Raw genomic sequence first — 21,577 nt, forward strand, 5'->3', positions numbered from 1 at the left:
AAAATAAGAAATAAAGAATGAAAAAAAAAACAAAAAAACACCACACATATACATAAGTATTCACACCCTTTGCCATGACACTCAAAATTGAGCTCAGGTGCATCCTGTTTCCACTAATCATCCTTAGTCCTCATTCCCACGAGGCGGATCCGTCAGCGGCATCTGCCAGCTCAGCGGGAGATCTCTCGATTGATCTTCGCCGAGCCGGCGGATGACAGGTCCCTCTCTGCTCACTGAGCAGGGAGGGCTTGTCGAGCACCTCTGCTTGCTATGGTGAGATTGGACGAAAACGGACAGCATCAGATCTCATCCGATCCGCCAGGACGGATGGCGACGCATCACCATACGTCTGATTTTAGCGGATCGGATGTCAGCGGACATGGTCACCGCTGACATTGGATGCTCCATAGAGACTTGCATTAAGCGCCCTTTCTGGTCCGTCGAAAAAACTGACAGGTGGACCTGAACGTGTGAAAGGGGCCTTAAGACGTTTCTACAACTTGATTGGAGTCCACCTGTGGTAAATTCAGTTGATTGGACATGATTTAGAAAGGCACACACCTGTCTATACAAGGTCCCACAGGTAACTGTGCATGTCAGAGCATAAACCAAGCTATGAAGTTCAAGGAATTACTATAGAGCTCCGAGACAGGATTGTATTAAGGTGCAGATCTGGGGGAAGGATACAGAAACATTTCTGCAGCATTGAAGGTCCCAATGAGCACAGTGGCCTTCATCATCCGTAAATGGAAGAAGTTTGTAACCACCAGGACTCTTCATAGAGCGGGCCACCTGCTCAGGGGAGCGGTCGGGGAGAGGGACTTTAGTCAGGGAGGTGACCAAAAACCCGATGGTCACTTACACAGAGCTCCAGCATTTCTCTGTGGGGAGAGGAAAACCTTCCAGAAGAACAACCATCTCTGCAGCACTTCACCAATCAGCCCTGTATGGTAGAGTGGCCAGACGGAAGCCACTCCTCAGAAAAGGGCACATGACAGCCCACCTGAAGTTTTCCTAAAGGCACCTGAAGGACTCTCAGACCCACTGGTCTGATGAAACAAAGTTTTAACTCTGGCCTGAAAGGCAAGATCCATGTCTGAAGGAAATCAGACTCTGCTCATCACCTGACAAATACCATCCCCACAGTGAAGCATGGTGGTGGCAGCATCATGCTGTGGGTATGTTTTTTCAGTGGAAGGAACTAGGGGACTAGTCAGGATCGAGGAAAAGATAAATGCAGCAATGTACAGATAAATCTCTAGAGCGCTCTTGTCATCAGCCTGGGCGAAGGTTCATCTTCCAACAGGACAAAGACCCTAAGCACACAGCTAAGATAACAAAGGAGTGGCTATGGAACAACTATGTGAATGTCCTTGAGTAGCCCAGCCAGAGCCCAGACTTGAACTCGATTGAACATCGCTTGAGATCTGAAAATGGCTGTACACTGACGCTCCCCATCCATCCTGATGGAGCTTGAGAGGTCCTGCAAATAACAAATGGGAGAAACTGCACAAAAATAGGTGTGCCAAGCTTGTAGCATCATACATAAAAAGACCTGAGACTGTAATTTGTGCCAAAGGTGCTTCAACAAAGTACTGAGCAAAGGCTGTGAAAATACTTATGTACAGAAGACATTTTTAATAAATGTGCAAAGATTTCAAACATTTTCATGAGGTTATGGGTTATCGTTTGTAGAATTTTGAGGAAAATAATGAATTTAATCCATTTTGGAATAAGACTGACGTAACAAAATGTGGAAAAATGAAGGAGCTGTGAATACTTTCAGGATGCACTGTATTTACTCATGTATTTATTCAAGTGCACAATTTTAGGATAGCGCTGTAAGCGTTTTTCCTTTATGTATATATGTTACTTTCCTGCACGGCTTACTGGTTTATGCAAGTCTTCAATACAACCAACAAAATTACAGTAGTTAACTTCCATATGAATAGAAGGAAATCATCTGTGTGTTGGAAAATGTTGTTCCCCGCTATGCCACCTCGGTTTCAGGGCCTTTTTATACCAGTGTGATAACGCATTGGTGGTGTGATGTCGTGAAATTCATTTGTTCTGGTGCTCGATTGAAAATGCTGCATGCAAAAAAAAATTTCAGGCGCTTTACCGCTAAAAATAGCGCCTGTAAAAAAAGCCTTCCCTGCAATCCCAGTGTGAAAGCTCGGGCTTTCACACTGTGGCGCTGCGCTGGCAAGACGTCAACAAAAAGTTCTGCAAGCAGCTTCTTTGCAGTGCTTTACACCGCGCTCTTAAAGCGCCCCTGCCCATTGAAATCAATGGGCAGCACCAACGGCTAGCGGCGATGCTTTGCGGGCACTTTTAAACCCTTTTTCAGCTGCTAGCGGGGGTTAAAAGCACCCCGCTAGCGGCTGAAAAGCCCTGCAAAAACGACGGTAAAACGCCGCTAAAAATAGCGGCGCTTTACCGCAGGGGCACTGCGAGTGTGAAAGCACTCTTAACAGACCGCAGCAGACCTGGCTGGTGTGAATGGGCTCTCAATCATTTTTCTGAAAGTTTTACAGACTATTTTGTCAATGTTGCGAAAATATGTTTTGCGTAACAATTTTATAAATATAACCCGATTTAAGGCACAGTGGTTCTTTTAATATAAACAAAAAAAAAAAAAAAGAAGGAGGGGAGACAAACAATGGCAAAATATTTTAGCGCAGGGCTCGACAAATCCCAGGCGCCAGGTCGCCATTGCGACTAGAAATTTCACCCTGGCGCCTGGGCTTTGATCAGTGACAGGTGCCTCTGCTACAGGTTGGGTCGCGGGGTCTTGGCCGGGAACGTGATTAACGGTGGCAGCGGGGATGGAGCAGGAAGAGTGGCACAGCAACGGGCTGAAACGGCAGGAGGAACGAGTGGCCAGCAGAGTGAAGTCCAGCTGGGGATCCTTGGCAGTCTGTCATCGCCACTGCTGCGGTCGCCCTGCCCCAGGGTATTGCAGGAAGCGGCTCAAGAACATCAGGGATCTGGAGTCTGTGGTTTCCCAGCACCAGAGCGTCCTGCTCCTCTGGCTGAATGGGAGGGACTGAGAAGTTCTCCGTGGCGTTGCAGGCTGCACCGGGTGACACCCACCAGAGGGGCAACACCTGTGGGCAGCGGCACCACTCGCTAACAGTGCACGTCGCACAGTTCTCACCCCTACACAGCAAAGCAGACCAAAGCCGCCTCCCTCTCCTCTGTTTACGGATGAGGCGGGAGTCCAAGGGACACACTCCGCTGTGCCTATCCCGCGCTGTTCTGAGGTCTGTAACATTTTTAATGTAGTCCAAATAGACATGTGCTGGGGGAGGGGGGGGGGCTGCACTGAAGGGGGTCTGCAATGATGGGGGGCTGCACTTAGTGAGGGGATCTATACTATGGGAGGGGGGGGGGGGGTCTGTATTTAGTGAGAGGGATCTATACTGTGGGAGCATGAGCCATGAGAAACAAATATCTGTTCCTCTTGCAGGCACTTTTAAAAACGCCAAATAGGATGTGTTAAATAACTGCAGTAGCACACAGACCACTTACACTGTTCATATTCCTTTTGTGTCTGATAAAGCCAGTCAGTTTATATTTCCTAAAATTAGTATACTATGCCCTCTGCTGGGAGCCTAGCATACCAAACACACTCTACTTCATATATCCACGCTTTATGCACTTAATTGATGGCTATGTATTATAGAACGATTCCTACTGAGTCCAGGTTACCTGTTTGCCTTTCACCACATCCTTGGGAACTGGCACTTTAATTTCTATGTCACTGTAATCCTGGGACCATATGTAGTTTTTCCTCACTGCACCATTGTAACTGTCCGGGTCCATCTGGAAATCATCTTGGCTCCTGATTTGAAACAAAATCATCGTTAAATGCAGGCTTTGAAAAAACAACATAGCCCAATCAGATTCTAGCTATCTTGTCAACTTTTAAAGCAAATATTAAATCAAGCATACAAATGGTTACTACAGACAATATAACCTATTTCTATCCTCTAGACTTTGTACCAGGAATTTATAGTATCAGACTCTTTATTCTGTGTGCACTTTGTAGCTCCATGTGTATTTGAAGGCCATATTGATTACTCTCCTTTATTGAACCTTCCTCATCACATTATACATTATGCTTCTGACTCACTATGACTCAACATTGCTGCAGCTCTTACACGTGTCTGACTAAAGATATTTTTCAAAACCTAACATCTAATTTGTTTTTAAAAGGGTACCTGCCACCAGATCATTACTGCTGCCCAGAACCCAGTCAACGCCCATGTTTGACCCACGACTGAAGTCTTAGAAGTCACATTGGCAATTCTACCGCTAGCAACATAAATACCCCACCAGCAGCAGAATCACTAAAGTAAAACTCTTCTTTAACAAATGGACACTGCTTCCTAAATGGCTGGATCACAGCAGAATCTTGATTGCTAGGGTGGGAACGGATCAAAGAAAGAAACCGAATATATGTCCACTGGGTGAAGGTGGAGGTCAGGAATATTTCCCTGGTGTGGAGGATTCTGAGGAGCCAAGTGCCTCCTGACTTGAGTGGTGCTGCATTGTCTAGCCAGGGGGCAGACAGCCTGTGGTGTTAAGCGCCCCCATTGGGAATAGCAACTCAGGGGTGCTCTTAGTATCATTATAGGTTTGGGACCCCGCTGTGAGAAGGAGCACGACACCACATTTTTTCTGCACATCGCCTCATATGCTAGACCTTTTGACGGAGACCGAGGCAATTTTTGGTACTAGGCCACAAGGTCTAGTGATTGTCTTGCAAATTGGCACCATTTTATTTATTTTTTCATTCACTCTCCACATGTTTTGTCACTGCACTTTATGTGCGTTTTCCTATACTCACAGATGGTATGGTGTGGGTCTTGGTGCCTACCCTAAATTCTAGCAGGAGGATGTGTGGTCATTAGGTTTTCTTCAGGAGAGCCCCCCAACTAGCACTTCTGCAGTTGGCTTCTGCGGTTCACGAGAAGTGAGATCTCCCAGGCTTTTTGGCTAGGTGGAGCATATGCTAATGGCAGGAGAAAAGTAGCGGCAAAAAGACATGTTTTTTTCAAGCGTGTTTAGACACGTCAAGTGTTTGGGCGTTTATTCATTTCATTGCCCAAAATATTTATTCTGCCAATGAAATGTAAAAACGCTAAAGCGCAAAACATACTTAACATCACGTCCTTGAAGATGCACGCTGGTGACGAAACGTTGGGTGGATTGAGGGTCGTGTGACGCACTGGAGAAGACGGAGTTTACAGCCACCATCTTGTTGGTAGGAAGCTCTGGACGCTTTCCTTTTTGCTTATTACCATTTCACATACTGCGAGTTTTTATGTCTAGCATACACTTAATAAATGTTCTAGTTTCTGAATGAGCATTTTTCTTTCCATCCTTTATATATGTGACTCCATCTTTGGAGTGTATGTGTAGCCAAGTTTGCTGGGATCACAGCCAAGCATATCTGGTGTGCCATAAAAAACAAGTTTCCTTTTCGCTGTATCGGTTGGTCATTAGATAGGAGGAGCCGTGGATATTGCCTTGGTTTACTCAATGCTGATACCCTATGCATTTCTGGTAAGGGTCAGTTTTAATGGGTGTTGGTAATGGCTTCATAGCTTCTTCATCTCACTGATTTCACAATGTGGATTTTGTTATGAACTTTTTGGCATCTTCAAACCATTGAATTTCATTTATGAACTTTTTTTCACTACCATTTGCTTTAGCGCTACACCTTTACCCCATATTTTGTCTATTGTACCCAACAATATTGTGTCAGCAGCTTTTAGTTTAATTATTAATTTCCTATCAGCGCAACAGATTTCTCATATTATATTTAACATTTACCCGCCTTTAAACGCACCAGGGGGTCTTTATGCTAAAAAGCTTCTCTCCCGAATGCACAATGTTTCAACTCCTACAAACACGGCCAGGTAGGTTAACATGGAGAGGATTTTGAGAGGCGGAGTAAAAGCACCTTTAATGAGCCTTTAGCATTTCCTAATGCTGTCTCCTCAAAGTATATACACTCAAAAACACAAAATTTGCACTTTTGTCTCGGGTGGATTCATCCTTTGGGGCCTTATGCGATTCCCACTGTAACATATGCTGAAGTTTATTTGGATACAATACCTTTGGTAAATGTATACATTCACATTTATATATGAATATTAAAGTGGAAGTTTAGTCAAATTCTAACCTAAATCTACTCTCACCATACATTCTATGACTATTGTATCTTCCCTGTGAATGAAAAGATGTTCATACTTGCCTATTCTGAAGCCGCTCTGGCCCGGTCAGATCAGGACCCAGCACCAGATTTAGTGTAGAGGAGAGGCAGCCGACAACAGACGCCCCAAAGTAAACCTATAGGCATCTGCAGCCGTTGTCAGCAATCTCTCCTGTTCACTGAAGTCGCTGCTGGAATAGCGGCTTCAAAATAGGCAAGTATAAGCATCTTTTCTTTCAAAAGGTAGACACAATAGTCTTATAATGGGGGTGGGTGTAGGTTTGGTTTCAGCTAGATTTTGACTTAACTTCCACTTTAAGTTGATCTATTGCTATCATTATATTGTGGTGTCCTATATGGCTAGCACAAAACATCCTTGATTTTCAGCAATGGTCTGGCTGGCTTTTTAAGAGGTTTTATTTTGTCCTCCTACGCTTTGTTTTTTAGAACAGCCCTTTCTTAAAGAAGCATTAGGCGAAAACGCATTGGAGTTCAATACTTGTCCTTAGTGTATTTTGTGATCACCAGATCTCTGGATGTTACAGCTATATTTTGAGTTTTAGGGGTAGTCAAATGTCAACCCCCTGGGGAGGTTGTAAGTGATGTACATGTATTTTTTTTTTGTTCTGGGTTTAATGATGGCAAGGCTGTTATTGCTATTTTAACAATAGCCATTGTTTGTCTAATGGCTGAGTGATAATAAAAGATTGTATTGTAGCAGAGGTGTGTGTAATGACATTTCTTTGAGAAACTATCCTAATGGATTCAGACTAGAGCAGACAGCTGCCGAAGTACTTTACTTGTCAGTCTGCTTCCGACCACACTTGGGGGCAGTGTGGTGCAATATTCAGCACATCACAAGGCTCCTTTTTTTTTTTTTTTTTCGGACGAACTTTATTTGAAATATACAAACCATACACTCATTCATGGCACTGTACAGAAGCGTGATGCTCTGCTGTATAATTCACTGCGATAAAATGCAGCATATCTGCATTTTATTGCAGCATGCTACAGCACAGCTCCAGGTTGCATTGCAGTGTGAATGGGACACACAGGAAACAATTGTTTTGACAGGCGTTTTACAATGCAGTAAACTGCATGTCATTGCACAATGTGTGAATTAGCCCTAAAAAGTCCCATCAATTCTTGTTCTTCCCCTTGGTTGTGAGCAAGCATTGGTTATACACTAAAAATATTACTAAATGAAACATATTGGTAATAAGATTCCTGCCTCCCTTAGCACTGGAAAGTTTCCATCACTCTTTTGTATGGCTGAAAATAATGATGGTTGTTGAAAACAACACATACTTTATAGCTTAGTGAATTGAGCCCAACTGGTGCTGTCAGGCAGTTTGCATGGCAGCACGTGTTCATTTTCAAATGATCTCTGGCACTCAAGCTGAAGGTTCAGATAAAAAAAAAAAAAAAAAAAGAAGACTGATGCAGCCAGGCCTCGTTTTGCTATGACATGATTTTGAAATAAACATCAAAGTAAAGGTCAGAACATTACCATAGATCTCAGTGGTGTAGTGTCGCTTTTAAGTCATTTACTGCATTGACTTGCTTTGCATTTCTTCGAATGCAGTTGAACTACCAAGGTCCATTTCCATTGCAGGGAAAGCAGTTCAGATGCAGCCTTGTGGGGGGGTTTTGAAGGGAAAGCATTTGAGAAGCACTACTTTCTAATGCAAAAGGCAGAGCTGGACAGCAATTCTATTCTATATTGCCCAAATGTTAATCAAGGGGCAAATAGAAACCTATTATTGTTAAAACAGCACTAATACAACATCTAAAGACCGATTATTCAAATACCCGCATAGCCCCAGTTGTTAGTGCATATGGGGCTACAATAAAACTCTAAAAGATTAATTAATTTAATCTTACGCATATATTTCTTACAGATGATATCTTACTTCATGAATAAGCTGTACTCTGTCTATAGAATGTTTATTTACATTGTCTCTTCATTTTGATCAGGGTGGCATCATCTGCTCTTGAATGCAGTATTCTAAATGGTGTTTTCCGGCTCTTATTCACTACTTGGCACAGAGGGACCATGTAACCTTTACCTTTCCAATATAGTCACTCACTGTGTCTGGCTTTGCACATAACTGCCCTGCTTTATCAACTCGGTAAATCTTCCTCTGCAAATTACTTACCGCTAGGCTTTACATGTGTTTACTAGATGCGGGAGTACATGCAACAACTACTCTGCACTACACTACTCTTTAGTGGTCAGAATAAAAAAAATTATATATATATATATATATATATATATATATATATATATATATATATATATATATATATATATATATATATATATTCTCCATGTCAGGTAATAGTTTCCTAAAACAGTTTCTTTCCTTGTGTAATGATATCCCACATTTAATTTTTTTTAAATTACACTCCGTTTCTATTAAATCAACGTATATTTTTTCATTATACCATTACATACATAGTTACATAGTAGGTGAGGTTGAAAAAAGACACAAGTCCAACCCACTTAACCCTTCATAACCGTACACATTCATGCAGCTTTACTGAAATTGGTCTTCTTCCACGAGACCGCATATATGCGTACATTTGTTTGTGCTGGGAGTGCACAGCACAGGCGATGAGAGCCCCGGGTCCTGTAATAACGATCTGGAACCAGAAAGCCTGGTTTCAAATCACCTGATCACTGTAATAGCCTCCGATTGGCTATCACAGTGATCAATCACTGTAAAGCCCGCCCCATGTATTTTCTTCTTTGAATGGACAGAAAGATACATTGTATCTTTCTCTCCTGCTAGAGGGGAAGAAAAAAAAAAAGTGTCAACAAAAGTGTAGGGGGTCTTTCACACATGCTTGTTCGTTTCCACGGATTCCGCTTGCCCAACAGGGATCGCTCCATTGAAGTCCACTGAGCCAGCACATGACAAGTCTTTCCCTTCTCACTGCACAGAGATGGACCTATCAGATCGCCGCTCTCTATGGGGAAATCGGATGAAAACGGATCGGGTTTCCATCCGTCTGGATTTGGCGGAGCGGATCGAATGTCAGTGGACATGTCACCGCTGACATCCGTCGATCCATAGGAGGTGTATGGAGTAGGTCTGCATTTTTTAAGACAAAAAAATCCCACCGGTAGCGCTACACCATGAAAACAGTGATACACAGTGTTCTGTGTAATAATAAGATATTAGAAACCTTCCGTGCTGCTGTCAACCACTATGGGACATGGGCATAAAAACAGAAAACAAAGAATACAGCGCACAGAGGTGAAGTAGATATCACTTTATAGTCTTAAAATGTGGAAGAACGAAAAAACATATACATGAACTGATAAAATAGCAGCAAAAATAGCAAAAATGAAGGAATACAATCTGATGGACAGTCCACTATGCATGCACAGAAGTGGTATGATGATGGTAAAGTAGAAACCAAAAATCACTGTGGGGAGATGGTCAGAATCAGACATCAGAAATGGCTCACCCCCACCATTTCTGATGTCCTCCTATGCTTGCAGAAGTATGTTATTGTACACTGACATCACTGGGAATTCCTATAGCGACGCCAGCGCCTGCTTCCCCATTGCTTGAGTCTCGCCCCCCTGATTGGCTCTTTGGTGTCACATGATTTCTGAAGGACGGCGTTCGGACACCGCTTCCTTCCTTCCTCTCTGTGACACAGTGGAGATTCCGCCCCCCCCCCCCTCGCTCTGACTGACGTGGCGGCGTCACTGGCTCGGCTCGGTCGCAACTATCCAGGTCCTTCCCCGCCGCTCCATCTCTCAATTGTGAGGAGGATTTCGCTCCCATCGGCCTCTCTGTTGCATCCGGGTGCCCAGCAATATCCCTCCCTGCATGTGAGTTGTACCATCGAGTGCTCTTGGCATGGACACCGCTTCCCCACTGCCTGTCTCCATTCTCCTGCATAGAGGTGTGAAAGCGGCTGCTGAGGTATTGTATTATCTCCCTACACCACAGTTTGTTCACCTTTTGGAAGTACTCTCTACCATCTCCCCACAGTGATTTTTGGTTTCTACTTTACCATCATCATACCACTTCTGTGCATGCATAGTGGACTGTCCATCAGATTTTATTCCTTCATTTTTGCTATTTTTGCTGCCATTTTATCAGTTCATGTATATGTTTTTTCGTTCTTCCACATTTTAAGACTATAAAGTGATATCTACTTAACCTCTGTGCGCTGTATTCTTTGTTTTCTGCATTTTTTAAGAGACCGCATTTGTAAAAGAACCATTAAAAAATAAAAAAGTTGGGGTCAAGGTCAGTCATTAAATCTTGGGTAGGATTTAAATTAGTCTCAGTGTGTTTTAGTTAGGATGGAAAAAAAAATATGTACCATTGTTTCTGGGCATACTATGGGTACAAAGAACAAACAACATACACATATGTGGTATCGCTGTGATCGTTAGCAGGAGAATTTATTTTGGGTTAGTAGATTATCGTAATAACAAGAAAAATAAATCTACATTTAAGACTTTTTTTTTTTTTTTTTACTATGCTGGGCCAGTTTTCATTTGATAATAAAAAAACAAAAAAAAAGAAGGGGGAAGGATAAATCCATTACCATTTACCACTAAATGAAAGATCAATTTGTCCTGAAAAAAACAAACAAAAAAAAAACAAGGTATAATTCACCTAGATACGCAGTATCTAAGTAGTTGCGATGATGGGTACAGCTTTACCAACACATCAAAGTAGCAAAATAGTGTTCAGGTGTTAGGATTTGTTTTACCCTCCATCATAAAGAGGTTTAGGAGGTCAATGTATGTTCAAATATCTGTACCTTTTTTAAACCTGTAAAATCAGCAGTGACAAAAAAAGATGAAGGATTTCAATTTAAAAAGGATATAGCTAGAGCATTGCAGTTAGTGAAAATGCAGTTGCTGAATGAAAAGAGCCTGTAGTTGAAATCATCGACAAAATGATTTCCCTGGAGAGTTTATTTAAAGGGTAAATGCATTTTCATGCATCCCCCCCCCCCCCCGATAAAAATAAATAATATTAATAATAATAATAATAATAATAATAATAATAAAGCTCACGCTTCTATATCATAATTAATAAAATTAAGTGACTATTTATTAGGCCTACACCTGAAATGTGAAAAGGATGCTTGACTTGACAATATCTAGCTTTCGATGTCCATATATAATACCTCCTGCAGACAAACAAAGGTCATAGTAAAAGAATACTTTATCTGCATCTAATTTATTTCTAAATTTACCTGGATGCAGAAGCTGAGCTGTCCATATTGCTGGTGCTGGCCTTTGCCTCTGCAGCTTTTTCTGGTGCATCGGAATTTTCTGGCTGATTCTCTGATGTCTTCTGCTCCCCAGGTGGCTCATCTGCTGGTGTCTCCAAGATAACTTCTTCTGTTGCCATAGGTGCCTCGCCACTCTCAACCAACTTCTCCTCCTGCTTCTTCATTTTCTCCTCCAAGTCTCGCACCCTCTGCTCATGGTCCTTCATGGCCAGTCGCTCGTGGTTTTTGAATGTCTGAGAGGGGACAAGTGATATTCATCTCCAGCACTGTCTACATGGTACTGCACACTGTAAAAGCCAAATACTCACCTGCAGCACCATGCTCTGGGCAACACCCGGGGGGAATCCCATCCGCTCTTGAGGGCTCAGTAACACTCGGTAAAAGTCTGTCTTGCGGTACAAGAACCCAAAGTAAACATTTAAAAATTCCTGGATGTTTCCCACATGCTGCAGGATACCCAGCAAAGCATTGTCATAACGGTCTGACATCTCCAACTCCATGGCAGCACCCTGCAGATAAAATGTAATGGGGTTACATTGCAGTATTTCTCAGCAGACATATTGTCATTTATTTTAAAGAGCAAATAGTGAAATCCCATATTTATCCATCTTGTGTTTTCTTGGGATGAGTGTCTGTATTTAAAGAATTAACCTGCAGTGTGCAAACACTTCAATTCCTGGACCCCCTAGCTTGCTCTGGTTCCATCCGCTGACTCCTATGTCAAAGGACACAGTAGTTGTGTAGGGGCGGATGTGTAGAGGCGGATGGATGGAGCCATCGCACACCGTGGAGGACCAGGCATCTGACATGCAGAAAATTCTTCAGATGGCATTACTTTAAAATGGACTTTTACATTGCCAATGTTCCATACCCAGCTGCATATGCTCACCTTCCATTTGCTCTACTTCCATATGAAGTGAGAAGACAGTTCTGTCTAAGCCAAGAGTAAGGCCTCGTACACACGATCGGATTTTCCGCAGACAAAGCATCAGACTTTTGTCCGAAGGGCGCGTGCCTGGATTTTGTCTTGCATACAAACGCCAGACAATTGTCGGCCAACAATCACGAACGTAGTGCAATACTAGATGTACTACGTGGTTTTTCGGCTCTTTAGCGCCACCCTTTGGGCACCTTCTGCTAATGTTGTGTTTGGTGAGGATTGCTTCTGAGCATGCGCGTTTTTTACTTTTGTCTGATAGATTTGTGTACACACGATCGGAAAATCTGACAACAGACCGTTGTCCGCAGAAAATTTTAAAGCCTGCCATCCAACATTTGTCTGCGGAAAATCCGACAATTGTCCGATGGAGCGTACATAGGGTCGGATTTTCCGCCAACAGGCTGTCATCACACAATCACACAATTCCTGTTGGAAAATCCGATCATGTGTACGAGGCTTAAAGCGGAGTTCCACCCAAAAGTGGAACTTCCGCTTAAACCACTCCTCGCCCCCTTACATGCCACATTTGGGGAGTGGGGGCTTCGTTAGAAGTGGGACTTCCTTTCCCACTTCCTCCTTCCGCCCAGGGACCGCTTAGGCGACTCATATCGCCTTAGGTGGCCCCCTCCCTGTAAGCGATCGCCTGTCCACTCCTAAAGCGCAGCCCGGCGGGCGCATGCGCAGTGAATGGCCGGGTGCCCAGTCTGAATTTTGAATATGCACCCAGGCACAAATTTCCGCAATGCAAACTACTTGCATTCCAGGCAATTGTAGAGTAAAAAAAATGTGGCTCTTGTAGCAATAGCATCGTGGATACCTAGACCATTAGGTTTGCCTAGTTATAGAAATAAATGTGCCAGTTTCAACTCCAAAGATGACCATGGCTAAAGTTCAGATACCAACCTTCTCAAATGCCTGCAGGTACGGTTTGTTTATGTTTACGTCAGTCATTATTTTTCTCCAACTACCACCATACATTTATTACAACCAGAAACACTGGATTGCATGCCAGGTACAGCCTTGGGCTAAGCCCATGGGAATAGATTACTTATTATTACAAAGCATTAAAAGTGCATTGGGTCACAAAAAAAAAAAACCTGTCAGGGCGTCAGAGGCAACTGCAAGAACCTAAGACATCCAACTCTCAATGATGTAGAAAGAAAAGATGGCAGCGCTGGACCTGGCCAACAGAGGATCGCATACGGACAATGCTGGGTTGGCTGGGCAAAGTAAGTATTTTTCAGCATAACAGGTAACAGAAAGTAAAGTTTCTCTTTAACATGCATTAATGCACCAAAACAGTGTGAACCGAACCTATAAAACTAGTAGGGGGTATATTTAAAGTGGTTCTTCACTCCCCCTTGCTTGCTTCCCACTGTGCTGTGTGAATGGTCTCGCAGCCTTCTAGGGCCTGTGTGGGCCGGAGGCCGAACTGCGACTTGGGTCGCTAAGGCAATCCGAGAAGAGGTAGCAGCAGATACCTGTCGAAACCAGGTGCCTGTACCTGCGCACCCCCTAAAATTGTGAAGGTACAGGGGGTAAGCAGAAAAGCGGAACTTCCCCTTTTGGACATAAGGACGACAGGGACAGCCCACCATGGGATGTGGGGGAGGGCGGTTTTCTGGAAGATCAAAGGATCAGGTAAGTATAAAGCGTTTAAAGCGGTGGTAAATCTTAAAAAAGTTCCCCCCTTCAAGGCGAAGTCATAATGTTCTCGTATGCATCGCGCGCTGTCACTGCTGCAGAGGCTTTACCCAGTCTTCCTTCCGGGTTTAAGGACTGTGGCCAATTTAGGTCAAGCCACGATGATGTTACAGCAGTGGCACACACCTCTGTTAAAGCGTATGCGCCAGGGACGTCACCGGTTTAAGAGATAGTAATTTTACCTACATGATAGCTTTATTATAAGCATACCTGTAGGTACAAATACAAACAAGAAGTTCACTACCACATTCACCCATGCAGTGTGGGCACAACCCCACTGCATGGGAGTAAAAAAAAAAAAATTCATGGAGTTATGCTTTAATAATTTTGGAAATGCTTAGAGATAGGAGTTAGGCTTTAACTGTTGTAGCAGACCTGGCTTCCAGCTGTCATGAAATCATCAGAATCTGGAGCAAAAATTAATGTGATGACATCTCTGCCTGATGAAAACACTGTAGTGTGGAGAAAGGTGCACAGTGAAGATCAGCAGAGCCTTGTGGTTTGTATGTCCTATAATGAAATGTTCACCACAAAGAAAGAGGGCTTCTGATAATCTGGTAAGTGATGCATTCGTCAGCACACCACACCGTTTACTTTTCCCTTTTTCTGAACTTCTGCCCTTTCTCGTTAGGGAGATTCACCCTCTCTATTTATCCTGTTTACCGTTATCATTGAAGGTAACAAAAAATCCTAAATTTTGGGTTGTCCCCAGAAAAGTAATAGAGGGGAAATCTTCCAATGGGGACACAAGTTCCAATGACACCTTATGATTGGCTCACTGTGAACGGGAATTCCTCTCGCTTCCCGTTTTGATCATAATACAATTTATATGCGTTTTCCCTCCTGGTTACCTGAAGCAAAAAAACGCATTTAAAAAAAACAAAAACAAAAAAATGTGCGGTGCTTTTTGGTACGCTTCCATTGACTATAATGGAAAGTGTGTTTTTCAAGCAAGACACTGAACATGCTACAAGCAGGACTTTTTAAAAGTGCAGTGCATGTTAAAAAACAAAACAAAAAAAATGCAGCGCATCAATTTGAACAGTTAGATAGGGTTAGGCCCCTTTCACATGTGTCCGTTTGCAGATGAAAAAGGGACATACATTGGTCCCTATGTGATTGCGGGTGTCAGCGGATAAACATCCGCTAAACATCTGCCGATACCCATAATCACCCGCAAAGATCTGATTTTGCGGACGGAAGAAACCCCTATTTTTTCTTCCGTCTGCGGATCGAATGAACACGGACACACGGTCCGTGTTCATCCGATCCCCCATTGGGGAGAGCGGAGAAAAGACAGGGCGGTCCCTGCACAGTTTGCGGGGACCGCCCTGACAGCCGCCGGCTCAGCAGGGATATACGGAGCGATCCCCGCTGAGCTTACGGATACACGGAGGCGGATCATTACTGATCCGCCCCGTGTGCAAGGGCCCTAAGGAGAGGACTTATACCACAAGCTCATTGAAAAACATTAATTTATCTTGCATCTGACTGAATCTGGTGTAAATGAGCCCTTAAAGGAAGACTCTTTTTCATGCACGTTTGACACTCTGGGAAGGAGCATTTTAGAGCGACACAAGCGCACAGGGCCGAATGCTTCGTACACACAATCAGAATATGTTTTTTTTTTTTGTGCATGCTAGTCTCATATCGATAAATAGAGAGGTTACTGAACTTACAAAAATTCTCGTATGACAGAATACAATAGGGCCGAAACAACTAATCGATTAAATCGACAACTAATCAATTATGAAATGAAATCGATTACTAATTTTCATAAATCGATTAATCGGTCAGTAACATAATGAGAACTAAAATTAGCCCTTTATCGTACAAAAAGAGCAAATAGCTACTGTAAAAATTACTTTCACTGTCCCACAGTAAAAAATGTGCCCCTTACAGTAGCGATTATTTGCCCTTTATGTACTTATTTTTGTTTTTTTAACCCCCATTATGTTACTAAACATCCCAGGCCGGGGTCACACCTCTGTTTTTTGCAGAAACACACTACAGTTCATTTACATCGTGGGTCTTTAAACTATAGCCCTCCAGTTGTTCAGGAACTACAATTCCCATCATGCCTAGTCATGTCTGGGAATGTCAGAGTTTTACAATGCCTCATGGGATGTGTAGTTCCGCAACAGCTGGAGGGCCGTAGTTTGAGGATCCCTGATTTACATGGTTTCCTATGGAACACGTTCACATCCATGATTTTTTCAGCTGCTGAATATTTGGAAAGGGCAAGGACTATTTTAAAACGCAAAACGGTGCTATATTGTTTTTTTGGTTCAACATACTTCAATGGAGAAGCTGCAGAAAAGCATGCAATGCGTTTTTGCGGCAATTTGTGTTTTTTTAATCTGCCCAACAACAAATTGGCCCAAAAAATGTAAAGCAGCAAAAATTACCTTTTTTTTTTCTTCAAAAGTTATTAAATCGATTAAGCTAAACAATAAATCGGCCAACTAATCGATTATGAAAATAATCGTTAGTTGCAGCCCTAGAATACAACTTCTGAAGTGATATCAAAACGTTTCAAGGCTAGTTTTGTAAGACGCCAACAGATGGCAGCACACACAGTCACAGGAAGCACCGACCTTCATAAGTCATTGTGCCAAAAGACATCACCATGTGTACATCTGGTGCTATTCTGACCACGTGCGTTACCACTTCTGCTATTATATCATAGACAGCAAGATAGAACAAAGGGCAAATGTGAAATTCTGCGTGAAACTGGGCAAATCTGCCACAGAGAGGTTTGACAAGTTTATGGCAATGCTGCAATGAGTAAAGATGAGCTGTAAAGATCCAGCTCAAAGGTGGTGGTTTTGACACCAGTGTGGAGATCCAGTGCAAACTGCAGAAGGTGCTTGACACACTACGATAAGGAGACTTCCAGGACACATTTCAGAAGTGGCGGGAACACCGACAGCTATGCAAGGGGACTATTTTGAAGATAAATAAAATACTTTAGTGTAAACAGAACTAGTCTCAAAACTTTTTGATACCACCCTGTATGGTATTGTAATGTATTTGTTTCTGAGCATGTGTGGTCCTGATCACTCGATTTTTTTACAAATACTGTACTGCTTAAACAAAAATCATAAGACACCCAATACACACAATGAGAAAAATCGGACCAAAAAATACCACCTTATGGAGCAATCGTTCAATAATCTGATCGTTAGTACACAGCTTTCGAGAGCCAATCAGGACAGTTCATGCTAAATTATTTAAAGGGATGAACACATCAGTGTCAGAGGTTTTTTCAACTTAATGCATCGCAAAAAATACGAGGGTTTACAACCCCTTTAAGTGTGTTTCCTGGGAGTGTTTTCAAACTGTGTGGGGGACTGACAGGAAGAACACAGAGATCTCTGTGTACTTCCCTGTCAGAAGGGATCTGCCTTGTTTACATATGAAGATCCCCATTCTGCCTCTCTGTGGAGGGATCACAGGTGGCCATCGGGTCCACCGATTGGCTCCCCCTCCATGCAGAGGGCACACGCACCCATGGTATCTATTGCACAAAATGACTACAGGTACGTTGTTTCATGCAATAAAGCTGCCCTGCCACAGTATATATGTGGTGGGCGGTCTTTAAAGCGGAGTTTCACCCAAAAATTGAACTTCCGGTTTAAAGGGGTTGTAAAAGGTACAATTTTTTTTCTTCTAAATAGCTTCCTTTACCTTAGTGCAGTCCTCCATCACTTACCTCTTTCTTTGATTTTGCTTTTAAAATGTCCTTATTTCTTCTGAGAAATCCTCACTTCCTGTTCTTCTGTCTGTAACTCCACACAGTAATGCGAGGCTTTCTCCCTGGTGTGGATGGTCATGCTCGCCCCCTCCCTTGGACTACAGGAGAGTCAGGACGCTCTCTACGTTGCAGATAGAGAAAGGAGCTGTGTGTTAGTGGGAGTCCTGACTCTCCTGTAGTCCAAGGGAGGGAGTGAGCACGACACTCCACACCAGGGAGAAAGCCTCGCGTTACTGTGTGTAGTTACAGACAGAAGAACAGGAAGTGAGGATTTCTCAGAAGAAATAAGGACATTTAAAAGCAAAAATCGAAAAGGTAAAAGGTATTTTAGGAAAAAATTAATTGTACCTTTAAACCCCTTTAAGGGAAGGTGACCCCTGACATTTGGCATGTCATTTTTTTTGGGGGGGGGGCAGAAACCCTCTTTTTAGAGTGTTTCAGCTCCCACTTACCTCCCTGGGCACCGTGGTGCTGGAAGGAAGGTCACCTCTCCCCCCTCTCTCTCGGCAATCATCTGGGACACGTCACAGGTCCCAGATGATTGCTCGGCCAATCACGGTGCGCAGCACGGCTCGCACATACGCAGTGCGTGCCCAGCTGTGAAGCCATAGCCGGGCGAACACAGTAGTGATGCCAGCGCTGCGGAGAGGTGCGGGGCTTCATTCCCCCGCATCACTGGACAATGGAACAGGCGATTAAAAGTCAGCAGCTGCCGTTTTTGTAGGAACTCCGCTCTAAGTGTAAGTTAATCAGCACAGTATTCATCTGAAAATAAAAAATTGAGTGACCATGACCGCACATGCTCAGAAACAAAAGAATACATTATATCTTTGCGGGAAGTTGTATTCGGTCTTACAAGCATTGTCGTAAAGCCTACTACACACGATCCGAACATCGTACAAGTAATGTGGCTTTCAAGGTTAGTACACAGCTTTACGCCAAAATTATCCGAAGGGACAAAAGCCAAAGATTTTCTCGTACGATACCAGATCGTATGATTTTTATTTAATCAGTACAGTTTTCGTCCAAGAATACAATACAAATACACTACATTACATGTTTCTATATGAGACTAGCATGTAAAAAAAAAACAGATGACCATTCGTTAGATATTCCCATCGTGTGTATCAGGCTTTAGAGTCATTTGTTCTCCAGAATCCTGTCATCATATCACTCCTGTCATACACAAAAACAGAGCAGATTCAGGACTAGTCCGGGATATTGTCACCAGACGTTCAGCCTGAACAGCTCTGCACGGCTGTCACCATAGAGGAGGACTTCCTCCCATACCCGACCACAGCACCCCACATACCGCCCGATCTTCCCCAATACCGCACCGGCATAAATCACATGGGATGTCTCCCAACACTCACTGTTTTCACTCTCCGCTCTTGTCTCCACAGAACAACTTCCGGCGAGGTTGTACTTCCGCTTCCGGTCCTCTCTCGCTAGTTGGAGAGAATTTTCCAGAGTCATAGCGGCTGTTGCTATGGAGATTTGCTGATAATGAGATGCAGAGAGCAAGAGAGTTTTTTTCATGTGGTATGAAGGCGGAGGTGTAAACAATAGGGAGGGCTGGGAGATGAATGGCCTCTGTTTCCTGTCACTGCTGAGGTGAACTCATCTTCTCCGCACTGAGACAGTGTATTCCGCCATTGAAGAACTATTATTATAGGGGTGTTCTCTGCATGGTGGCGCTATGAGGAGACAGTTCTGCCCTGTGACTGAGTGGTGGCATCCAGCTTTAGGCATGGAATGCAATTTAAGGTAGAACTAAAGATAACAGTTCGTTTTTTAATAGGAGAGAATAAGGGGAGAGGGTTATAACCCCGTTGTAGTGTCACAGTTTGCTGCCTATCCTAGAATGCTGCGGAAGTCACGTGGCGGCCAACTGCGCATGCGCAATGCGTTCCAAACGCAAGTGCGATGCGTTCCAATGGATTTTCGACAGTACACACCAGCAAACCCGGCATTCAGGGCGACGTGGATTTAGAGGAAAGTGGCCAGTCGGCCTCAAGTCCTCGCTTTGCTCGGACGGCTCGCTCCGCTCGCTCGGCCTCCTGGCTCTTTTTTTAACATCCTCCAATCCACGGGGATGTTAAGAAAAGAGCCTGGATGCCGACCGAGGTTTCACTGGTGTGCACTGTCGTGAATCAATTGGAACGCATCGCATTTGCGTTTGGAACGCATCGCGCGTTCGCAGTTGGCCGCCACGTGACTTCCGGAGCATTCTAGGATAGGCAGAAAACTGACAATACACCGTCACTTTCTTTCCTGCTGTCTGTGTCCCATTGGGGAGATTTCACTTCCTGTCACATGGTCATAACAGGAAGTGAGAGGAAATCCCCAAAGTGAGGGGATCGCTGATTGCCTCCAGAACTAGTGTACCCTGGGGTGGGTGGACAAGATACCTGTGCTCCAGTGTCTGTGTGCTGGACAGTGATCTCTGCCTTACTACTGACCTCTGTTTTTCTCTGTTCTACTTAATACCAACCTCTGCTACTCTCTGCATTACTTACTAATGACCTCTATCCTCTGCCTTATTTACGTCTGACCTCTGCCTTACTACTGATCTCTGCCCTGTGCTATACTTACAACTGAGGTCCGCTGCTCTCTTCCTTACCACTATCCTCTGCTGCTTTACTACTGATCTCTGTTGCTCTGTGCATTACTTCCCAATGAACTGTATCCTCTGTCTTACCTACTACTAACCTATGCATTACTTTCCACTGACCTCTGTCTTAATTACTACTGACACCTGCACTCTGTGGGCCAAATTCTCAAAAGGGATACGCAGGCGGAACTGCTGTTCAGCCTGCGTATCCCTGTGCCTATCTTTGGAACTGATCCTCAGAAGCAGTTTTCCAAAGATAGGCAGAAGATCCGACATCTGTAAGAGACTTACACTGTCAGATCTTAGGATGCAGTACCGCATCCGCCGCTGGGGGCATTTTGCATTGAAATGCCGCTTTGCGTATGCAAATGAGGACTTACGGAGATCCACAAAGCTTTTCAGCTTTGTGTTTTCTGCGTAAGTTTACGTTTGCATATGTAAAATTAGTTCTGCTTTTACAAAGTGTAAACTAGTAACACCTTGTAAAAACAGACCTTTTTTTCGATCGCCGCGATTTTTTTAAAATTTTGAATTTTTTTTTTCGGCGCGTAACTTTTTTTTTACCCGACGCAACTTTATTGTCCCGTCGCAATCCACAAAGCCCGGCGTAACGTAATTTCGCGCGCTGCCCGTCGGGAAAATGACATCACGAGCATGCGCAGTACGGCCGGCGCGGGAGCGCGCCTCATTTAAATTGTCATCGCCCCCTGGATAACAGGACCGCCTTGCGCCGGGAGAATTTAGGTTACACTGCGTGAAATTTCTAGGTAAGTGCTTTGTGGATCGGGCACTTAGGTAGAAATTTCCCGCCAGTGTAACTTAAATGGGAAAAATTAAGTTAGGCTAGGATTTTGAGGATTTGGCCCTGTGTTACTAACTACTTACCTCTGAATTTTGCCTAATCACAGGCAGTGGCAGCCGCACATCGGGACATGTGCACTGCTGAAAAATTCATTTTTTTTATTTTCGTTTCATTCGTTTTTTTGTAAATTCGGGAAATTCGGAGTTCGGAAATTCGAAAAAAATCGTAAATTCTGAAATTTTAAAATCTGATTTTCG

The 21,577-nt window shown here is 43.6% G+C and overlaps 1 protein-coding gene across 2 annotated transcripts in view; it reads right to left on the bottom strand.

Moving 5' to 3' along the window:
• NUDCD3 (NudC domain containing 3) overlaps positions 1-19,379 on the bottom strand; it is a 36,198-nt gene extending 16,819 nt beyond the window's left edge. Inside the window, exons 1-4 of one of the 2 annotated variants that reach the window (XM_040346021.1) lie at positions 19,278-19,379; positions 11,812-12,012; positions 11,465-11,736; positions 3,715-3,847 (exon numbers count right to left, since the gene is read on the bottom strand). In XM_040346021.1, coding sequence (XP_040201955.1) covers positions 3,715-3,847; positions 11,465-11,736; positions 11,812-12,003 — 597 coding nt within the window. In that variant the 5' untranslated portion in view covers positions 12,004-12,012; positions 19,278-19,379. Of the gene's footprint in view, positions 1-3,714; positions 3,848-11,464; positions 11,737-11,811; positions 12,013-19,216 lie in introns of both variants that reach the window. The other variant, XM_040346022.1, reaches the window with a different exon arrangement.
• Positions 19,380-21,577: the final 2,198 nt, after the last annotated feature.

The sequence above is a fragment of the Rana temporaria genome, chromosome 3, assembly GCF_905171775.1.
Source record: "Rana temporaria chromosome 3, aRanTem1.1, whole genome shotgun sequence".
Classification (NCBI taxonomy): domain Eukaryota; kingdom Metazoa; phylum Chordata; class Amphibia; order Anura; family Ranidae; genus Rana; species Rana temporaria.